This window comes from Dendrobium catenatum, unplaced genomic scaffold (genome assembly GCF_001605985.2).
Source record: "Dendrobium catenatum unplaced genomic scaffold, ASM160598v2 fragScaff_scaffold_133, whole genome shotgun sequence".
NCBI classification, from domain to species: domain Eukaryota; kingdom Viridiplantae; phylum Streptophyta; class Magnoliopsida; order Asparagales; family Orchidaceae; genus Dendrobium; species Dendrobium catenatum.
The window spans coordinates 8027225-8037406 of NW_021318595.1; the positions used below are offsets into that span (position 1 = coordinate 8027225).

General features: G+C 36.3%; 1 protein-coding gene across 4 annotated transcripts in view; it reads left to right on the forward strand.

The window, feature by feature from the left end:
* Positions 1-10182, forward strand: part of LOC110101123 (protein LONG AFTER FAR-RED 3) — a 37255-nt gene that overhangs the window by 2302 nt on the left and 24771 nt on the right. For all 4 annotated transcript variants that reach the window (XR_003702601.1, XM_028699877.1, XM_028699875.1 and 1 more), the window contains exons 4-6: positions 5283-5355; positions 6733-6839; positions 6917-7040. Coding sequence is in view for 3 of the 4 variants with exons in the window: in XM_028699877.1 (XP_028555710.1) it covers positions 5283-5355; positions 6733-6839; positions 6917-7040 (304 nt within the window). In the remaining variant the exon portion in view is untranslated. The remainder of the gene's footprint in view (positions 1-5282; positions 5356-6732; positions 6840-6916; positions 7041-10182) is intronic.

Genomic DNA, 10182 nt, shown 5'->3' on the forward strand with positions numbered 1-10182 from the left:
ACGGTCGAACCGGCGGTTCGAACGGTCCGAGACCGGTTCGACGCGAAAACGGTTCTCAGGCGAACCGTAACAGGCCGGCCGGCCGGTTCGCGGTTCAACCGGTTGAACCTGCCGGTCCGGTCCGGTTTTAAAAGCCTTGCAAATTATCCCCTGTTGGCATCATAACACATAGGGTAGGTGTAAAATATGTAGTCTCAACAGATAAATCAGAACATAATTCTTCAGAATAAACGAATGGGATGCACCAAAATAAAAAAGAATTATGTGAAACTTATTAGAAATTAAAAGTATACCTGCAACCACTTCCTTTGAATTCTTGCCTTCCTGGGGTATAATAACAAACACTCTAGCTTTCATAGGTTGATTTCCTTTAATATTGTATGTTTTTCCTTTTAACTGAATTGGCAGTTTTCCTTGCATTGTTGGCCTTCTTTGAAATTGAGTTTTTCCTGCTTGATTGTCTTCTAGATATCTTCTATGTTGTGCTTGTTCTTGATACCCCTGATATCCCTGTGGCCTGGTGTTGGTTCTTCTCTCTTGAGAGAAATCTATCTTACAATGACCCAACTCACCACATCTAAAACATCTTCCAGATCCCACCAAACATTGACCCAAATGCTTCTCCCCACACCACAACGGTTTTTCAAGCTAAGGATTTTACTGATTCCTTTTCTTACTAATATAATATACTAGCAGTTCCACTAATTTTCCAATCTTACATGGACTTCATAGATGGTCTACCTCGATCCGAGGGATTCACAGTGATTATGATGGTGGTTGACAGGCTGAGTAAATATGCGCATTTCATTCCCCTACGACACCCCTACACCGCAGTGACAATAGTTGCAGTATTCATCAGAGAGTGGTTAGATTGCATGGGATTCCAGAGTCGATAGTCTCTGACTGAGATAAGGTGTTGCTCAGTCAGTTTTTGAGGGAGTTGTTAAGGTTACAGGGCACATTTCTTAAGAGAAACACTGTCTACCACCCTCAGACTGACGGACAAACGGAGGTTGTTAACATAAGCTTGGAGACTTACGGTGTTTTGCTTCTAAAACACCATGGCCGTGGGCCAAGTGGTTAGCATGGGCCGAATATTGGTACAAAACATCGTACCACTCAACTCCTCATATGACCCCTTTCAAGGTGTTGTATGGAAGAGACCCGCCGTCGCACTTGATGCATTTTGGGCAAAGAAGCACATTAGTCTCTTTAGTAGAGCAATATTTGGAGAAAAGAGATAAGGTGTTAGAGTAATTGAAGAGACACTGTTTGAGGGCGCAACATATTATGAAGAAGCAGACAGATACACATAGGAGAGACATCCAATTTGAAGTTGAGGATAGGGTGTTCTTAAAATTGCGACCCTACAGACAGAGGACAATGGCCAGTGGAAGGAATGAGAAATTGGCACCAAAGCACTTCAGTCCCCACGAGTTGGAAAAGATTGGAGTAGTGGTATACCGCTTGAAGTTACCCTTGATCGCCACAACACACCTAGTCTTATACGTGTCATAGTTGAGGAGAGCTCTGGTGGAGCTTGTAGTTAGTGCATAATTACTAACAACTCTGACTGAGGAGTTGGAACCATTGGAGCTAAAAGGGGTGAGTTCAAAAAAAGGAGGAACAAAGAAGTGCTGATTAAATGGAAGGGCTTACCCGACTTCGACGCCACTTGGGAACCATATGAGAGGGTGAAACTTCAATTTCCTTCATTTCACCTTGAGGATAAGGTGAGTCTTTGGGAGGGGGGTAATGTTAGACTGGCCCAAGGGCCGGTTGAATCAGTCCCTCTTGGATCGGTTCAAGTCTACAGGCGGCGGAAAAATAATAGGGGGTTGATTGCGGCCGCATGAGGGCTGGGGCCCACATATTAATGATTGATTTGTTTAGGAGGGAAAATTCAAATTAATGTTTGTTTAGGGATTAATGATTTATGCTTTGCTTTAAGTAATTGTCTTCTTGCTAGAGTTAGGGTTATCTTGAATTAAATTTAAAATTTGAGATCTCTATTTGTGGTTTTGTGCTCTAGACTTCGGCTAGAGATTGGAGAGCTGAATCTTCCTCTCGAATTGAAGATTCCTTGTATAGGGTTGTTTCTTTTTAGCTTTTATTTAATTTCAAGTGCTTGTCTTGCTTATTCCTCTACAAATTTTGCAAAACTTGCTTGGTATTTGCTGAATTTCTTTGAAATACAGCACCGTTTCTCTGATTTGGTGGTTGTTTCTTATAAGGTAATTATCTCATAGTTATTATCATATAATGTATAAACTATACAAGAACCTGCTTTCTGCATAATTTTTCCCACAATTTCCTTAATTTTAGGATATAGCTTTCCATTCCAATTTAATGCATTTTTCTTTTTCTCCAACATTCGTGTCATAACCATAGCTCTAATGCTTTCTAGTATAGACACAATGTGCAATTATCTAACATCAGGAATGTATAAGTTAAAACATTCACATATTTTGTTGAGCAAAGTGTTACATTTAGGTATAAAACTAAAATTAGACTTAGAACACTTAGATACTTTGCATTAAGAAAAAGACCTAGATATAAACTACTCAAATAAAGACAACCTATCACATTCCTCCTTCAACAAAGCGACAAAGGAAGGGAGAATATTATTCTCACTAAAAACATCCCAAATGAAATTATAAGAACTAGCTAAGTTAGTGTAATAATCAGCTAACTTATTACAATCATGACTAACAAAATGAAATAAAATATTATTTACCCTTCAAGAATAACAAGTCTTCATCTATACGTCCTCCCATCAGATTATCCGGTATACTAAACAGTTTGTGGAGAAAGTTGATGACATTCCGATTGTCCCCTTCAATCACAATACCTTGTGCATCAAGCATCCATTCTTATATAACATCCTTCAATGATTTGAAAGCCAACAACTCCAACTGTGCACAATCCCAATGAACACAACCAAACCCAAAGGCCAACAAGAATCTCCCTCTACTATATCTAACAACTCCACCAACACCAGCTCTATTCGATTTCTATAGGGAAGCATCAATGTTGATCTTTAACCACCCGGGAGGAAGAGGGTGCCAAAAATTAAGAAAACTGATTAACACCCCAGTGACCCAAGATGATTTTATCCTTATGTAAAACAACCACAAAACTGATGACTCTAGCTGCAATAACAGCAGCACTATCTTCCTCAGCCTTTGTTTGGGGCTCGCGAATTAGAGGAGACGGGGAGTGGGAAGCTTGACAGTGGCTAGGGCAAGAGATTGAGAGCGAGGAAGAGGCGTGGGCTTTTGGCCTTGCGCCAAAATCGAGAGCCAGGGAGTCATGTAACGATTTTTATTTTTTATTTGGGTAGCTGAGCCAGAGCCTTTCTTATGAAAAATATCAGTAGTTTCTCTACCTAAGATTGATGACTCTAGCTGCAATAAATAATAGTTAAATAGTGAGATCAATTCAACATACTCGACACAATTCAAATGAAACCCGATCCAGACATGAATGGACTCATTTGAAAGGACTTGACGATCCGAACGCGCTCACGCTATCTGCTTTAGAAAACAAGGTCTCAATCAAAAGATATTATGCACAAAACGAACATGTACGATAAAGGCCCAAATGCACGTAAAATGCCCATCAAATCGGCATCGACCTGATCACATATGTTTCAAAACATGATAAACGGTGATATGTGATCGAAAGAAACAAATTTCTAAAACCGACGACGAATTGAGGTAAAATACACGAGGTGATCCTTCACCAACGTAGCGGTGCAACATACAGTAAGGTGGATCAATCTACAAAAGAAAAGCGATAAGGCAATGCAAGTGACCTATGCCAAAAAGGAGGTAAACAATTGTACCTTTTGATATGTAAACAATTTGAATTAATTTAATAATTGCTTGATTGATTTGATCATTTTGATTTTAAAATAAAAATATTATATTGTCCGATTCATATCATATTTTATTATCCATAGATTAATTAAATTAATTATCACATTATTAATCTGGCTAATCAAACTTTTGATTGAACTAGAGAACATGATTGTACTCTATGATCCTTCGTCGCATAGTACAATCCATTCTAACATTTTTAATATTGATTTTCTTATTAAATTAATTTTCAATATTATATTGAGTATGTGCTGGTTATCTTAAACTTCCTCAACACTTTAAATCTTGGCCCCATTATTCGTGATTCATCTTAACTTCCTCAATACTTTAAATACATTATTTGTGAAGTGTTGAGGCCTATGGTTGGCTTGAAGGTGGAAGCTTATGAAAGGTGGTGGAGGTTTGGAGGATGGTTGGCGATAATATCAAGAAGTGTGGAGAAGAAAGGAAGTGATGTTGGATAACTAGCAATCTCAAAAAGGAATGCCAAGAGTTCAGTCACCAAGCTCTCAAACCAAATAAGTAAACTCAAATAATTTTGCAAATTGCTCAAAGAGGGCTATAGATAGCGTATTACAGACATTCCATTAAAAAAAAATTGAAAATGAAAGGAAAAAGAGGTAAAGACTTTAACTTTCTAATGCTGCTTCCTATGCAATAAATATATGAAAATATTCAAATTTAAAATTTCAAAATCTGAAGTTTTCTTAAAAAAAAAATACACATGATTTAAATATGAAGCATAAAATTGGTTTTGGTGGGCTAATGGCCAGGCATCCTTCTTTCTTGACTCATATTTGGCTTTAGCTTGAAAGCTGCTTAATAATCTTGATGGGCCTCTTTATTTATCTCTCGATTGGGTCCACTCTTGTATCCTCTTGTATGTCTTTAATACCTGTATAAATATTTATGATGTGTTGCATCATGATGACTTTGATAGGTGTTCCAAATATAGTTTTAGGAAAATGCCCAAAATAATCCCCTGACTTTTTTTATGCAGCCACTTTAGTTTTAGAGTATCACATTAATTGATCGCAAATAATCTCTTAGGGGCTAAATTGGGATCAATTTTATATTGTTAACGGACTAAACTGAGATCAATTTTGCATCCAAATTTTCGGTAATTTCTATGCAAGGGACATTTGCGATCAATTTTATATAGACGAGGGACTAAATTGGAGAAATGTGCTATATTTAGACTAAATTAGCCACATATAAATATTATAGAGACTGTCTTAAGTTTTTTGTCAGCTATTTTTCCATGATATCTTGTTTGAATTTTTTTTTGAAACTTATAGTTTTATCTTTTGTTTATACTTATAAAATAAATGCTGCTTTTGATTGTTGTTTTCCATGATAAATCCTTGCATAATGTGGACTAAACCACTAACTGAAAAGCAGATGGGTCGTGTGAAACTTCAAGGTATTAAAAGTAAAGAAGATTTTGTGATGACGGTGAAAGAAGCTGTGAAAGGTTAGTAACATCACCTATTTTCTGAAGCCTTTTTAGGTCTAGATAAAATAACAATTGCCGTTCATTCACCATTCTAATGTTGGAAAACTTATGAATTATTATGGACGGTTTAAGGTTTGGTTTAGTAAAGTTTTTCTCCTACTTTTCTTTTGTGAACTTTGGCAAGTTAAAGCTTTAGTTTATAGAGGAAATTTTCTAGAGAAAGCTCTACAACTTAATTTTTCTTCTATGGTTTCACTATCATGAGGAATACATTTGCATAGTGGCTTGTTAAAATTCAGAAAGTGGCCACCAATTTAAAATTCATTCACATTTAATTTTTTAAGATGGTGGTTATGTAACTAAATTCACATTTGCTTTTACAAGATGTTGGCTAACTTAACTCAAGATCAATTTATTCACCCTTGATTTTTCAAGATGATGGTTACCAAACTCAATTTTCATTAAATTCAAACATGCTACTTATCATGACTAAGCATTATATAAAGAGGTAGTAGCAATATGATGAAGTATCTTGTAATAAAAAGCAACAAAGAGAGGAGAGGAAGAGGAAGAGAGAGGAGAGGAAGAGGAAGAGAGAGGAGAGGGGTGTTATTCAAGAAAAGATTTTTTTTTAGTGCTTGCTAGTGCAGCTATTGGCTTTTTTTAAGAAAAAAGAAATATTCTTATTTTTTGCTCTAGCAAGAGAAGAAGCTCTTGGATAGAGCAAGAAATAATTGTCATTTGGACTACTGCAATAGAGAGGTTAATAATGAATTCTAAATACAGCAAAATGTTAGATTAAGCATCCATTTCTGCATGCTGTTTTCCCCTAGTTATACTAAAATTGTAATCATTCATATTGGACCTTTCCATTAGATTAGTCGATCCACTTAGTAGGTTATCCTCAAGTTGTTAGCAAGTCTTGTGTAATATTTTTGTGGTAGTGTTAGATTGGAAACAATGAATCCCTCAACCATTGTGTGAAGTAGATGACACGCTTTTAAGCACCAACCGTCCAAAAATTCCCTTTAAGTCCACTTGGAAAGTATCAGACATCAATCCTATCCAAGAAGGATCAAGTATCACTTAGTCAATAGATTTAATCATTTGTTAGGAGAGAAAGTTCGGTGTCCTGGCTAGGATATTAGATGGTCATAGTGAAGGGAGAAGAGGCATTAAATTCCTTACAAAATGTGTTAATAGTCAAGGTATATGATTCAATTGAATATTTGAAAGCGTGCATATCTTGTATAGGAAGGTTGATATGGTAAAATAAGCAGTTCATTGCAGAAAAGAGAATAACTTGCATTTGCACTTTAAAACGTCAGTGTTACGTTCTTGTTTTATAATGTGTTACGTACTATGTTTTAGCTCTTATGAAAACTTTTACATCAGATAAACTTCCTGGTGACTGGTTGTTGGGTGGAGGCTGGAACAATGATATTTGGGGTGGAGAATTACCCGATGCTTCCTGGATAGATGATATTACACGCGACAACCCGGTATGTACATTGCTGTTATTCAAATGACTAGTTATCATGAATTGTTTAGATGATAGTGTTTGGGGAGCAATTTATAGGTTTGGTTCGTACGGATGGATGGTCATATGGGTTTAGCCAACTCTCTTGCCCTAAAGCTTGCTGGAATTACCAACTCAAGTTTGGACCCTGTTGGTGGGACAATCTTGACAACAAGTAACGGAGGTATATTTGCTGGTTACTTTAATTATTTGGGCTGTCTGACTAAAAATGGTCTATTATTTTTGCTTCTCTTCAACAGGATTTTTCACCTAGAAAACAAGAAGTTAATGATTTTTGAAGAACGAAAATTATTTCCGACTTAGTGGAAAAGAGTTCCCTATTTCTAATTGTGATACATAATCAGAATGATTTGTTAAAATTGGAGGTTATTAGTTTGTTTTTTAGTCTACATGCTCAATCCATTTAGACTAATTACTAATTACACTTCCCCATTTTCCCATAAAAGTGCACAAAATTACTTAAATCTCACATTTATATATTGATTAATTAAATTTGAGAGAATGTGCGTGATCCTTTTTTATTTGAAAAAAATATTTTGTTGGTCACTTCAAAGCTTATGTAGGAAGTAGAGGCGGAGCTAAGGCGAGGGCACTGGGAGCCCATGCTCCCATTTGCTCGGTCTAATAACACCATTATGGAAGATTAAGGTTTTAGAAACAACATTTTGTTTCTTAATTTTGCCACTAAGGGCCTTCACAAATCGAGATTTGTTGGAACTATTAAGTTGCATGTACAATTCTTATTTATCTTCATCTCCTCATGCAATCTTTCTCAATGTTATGCATAGAGTTCGTTGGTTGCGGCCTTAACCCATCACCAGTCCTAGCACTGTGAGTTTAGCTCCCTCCCTCCTCTTATACATCATTATTATCTTCTTCTTCTTCCTCTTCTCTCTCTCGCTCTCTCTCTCCTCTTCTTCTACTCTCCTCATAAGAGTGTCTCTAAGATCTTTGGTCGCACATATCCTTGCTAATATTCACTTGTTGCCTTTGGCCTTTCGTGCCTGTGAGGCTCCATCAATCTCTATCTCTCTCTACCCTTTCTGTTGTTGCTACATCTATTATATATTGGTTGTTTTACTTCCATATAAAATTTTGAATCTCCATGTTGATAGGTTAAATATGAATTATTATGTAAACATAGAAATTTTGACTAGATAGCTTCAAAAGGACATCATGATCTGAGGTCTGGTTTCTCCTAGGTGCAAGATCTTATAATTAATTACCCCTTTCGATAATGAGAGAGCACTTTCGATTGAGACTAGTTGTTGGATATATGCTAAGTACCCAACATATAATAGTAGCAACTTTAGGGATTTTAAAATTAGATTTTTGGGGATTTTTAATTTTGAAATTTATCATCGTACATTTAAAGCGGGTGATGGGGGAATGATGACGAGTCTGATCTGGATCTATGATTCCATCATCCTGGGCTGTCATGGTCCCTTCTAACGCTCCAAGATCTAATTTAAAAAAAATTATCTATTTTAATCTCTTAAGCAATTAATCAGAGTTTTTTTGATTTTATCAACCTAAATTAGTACAATGGAAGCAACTAAAAGTCATATACATCAAAATATAAAACTATATTTATCCCTCCAAATTTATATACAAAAGCTAAGAATTCAACTCATACATTCATCAGTTTATCTTTTAGCTATTGACTACAAAATAGTAAAACTAAAGAAACTACAAAAATAAAATAAAACTTGAATCCCATATTTGACTTACTCCTTTGGATCTTGACCCCTTCCTAAAGAATATGTAAAACACAAAACAAGCTAACAACTTAATAGGTTACTAGAAAGTACAATTGAAATGAATGTATGATAATAGAAACAGTATGCATAGAGTCATTTAATCTCTATCAATATGAACATATAACTGCAAAAAACATGTAACAAGCATCAAGGTTAGCCTCGAGGCGTTTTTCGTCCGTGAGGCGAGGCGGTCTAAGGCGTAAGCCTGACGGACGCAGAATTGCATAAATGAGAATTTAAGGGTTTTAACAGGTAAATAATATTAAGATTCTATCATACAATAAAAGCATCTAAATGAAAAGTGAAATTAGTGGAAAGTAAGAAAATAGATGCAATAAAATCATGTTCCAAAGTACAGAGCTATAAAATATTAGTCTATCAAAACTCCCAAAGTACAAATAAGAAAGAACATATAAAATCCAATCATGTCTCATTATTAAATGGGTCTTCAAGAGAATCTTCTTCTCCAATTGTATCTATGAATGTCATATCTTCATCATGTTCAATATGATTCATTTTTCTCTTCCCTATTTAATAATAATGATCATTATCATTTTAATTGCCCAATTGATATAAATATAATATAATACTAGCATATAAGAAGATGTGGAATACCTTTATTTGGTTGTTGTGTTGCATGTGTGTGGTGTGATAGTAGTGGATGTGCCCACTTGATCTGCTTCACCCCTCAAGACATCCACACTTAGATCATCTAGTTGCAGGTCTGATAATGACAAATCTGTCTCATCATCTATGAACCACTCATTATCAGATGCCCATGAGTGGTTATATATAAACTTTGTGATCTTCTTCGCCCTAGAAAGAGCGCTCTCGTGTTGAGGTAAATCACCAAGTTCCTCCAATATGAGATCAATATAGTGTGCTGCGCAGGGGGTCCAATACAGTTGTTTCCTCTTCTCCATCAATATATGACCAGCTGCTTTGTATGCACTGGCATTGTCAGTCACGTCCTGAACAACCAATTGCTCCCCAATCTCCTCAACAACCCCATCTAATAAATTGAAAATGAATTCAACATTTTTAACCTCATCTGAAGCTTCAACTGATCGTAAAAACACCGTGTCATAGGGATTGTTGACAAGGATATTAATCAAGCTCATGCTCTTCATGTCAGACCATCCATATGACATAATGGTAACACCGGTCTCAATCCATGCCCGTTTAATCTCATCAATGCCCTGCTCTGTGTTCTGCAACTTCTTAAAAATCCATGTTCGCAACTCGTACATGGAAGGTGTTTTCAACCCTCTCCCATACAACCCTATAGGCCGCAGCATATTGAAGTAGGCCGGCGAATCATAACATTAAATGATATGGTATTCTAAAAAAAAAAAAATCTACCAATATCCATGCAAACCTGCCGTCGACCCTCTCCGGTACCAGCAGCAGGCATCATCTATGCTTGTCCTCTATTTTCTCATGGATTAGTGGTCCATAGGACCCCGTGCACCTCTATTATGTATAGTGGAGGACATCGATTAAAAAGGCGTTCGAGGCGGATGCCTCGAGGCGCGCCTCGAATCG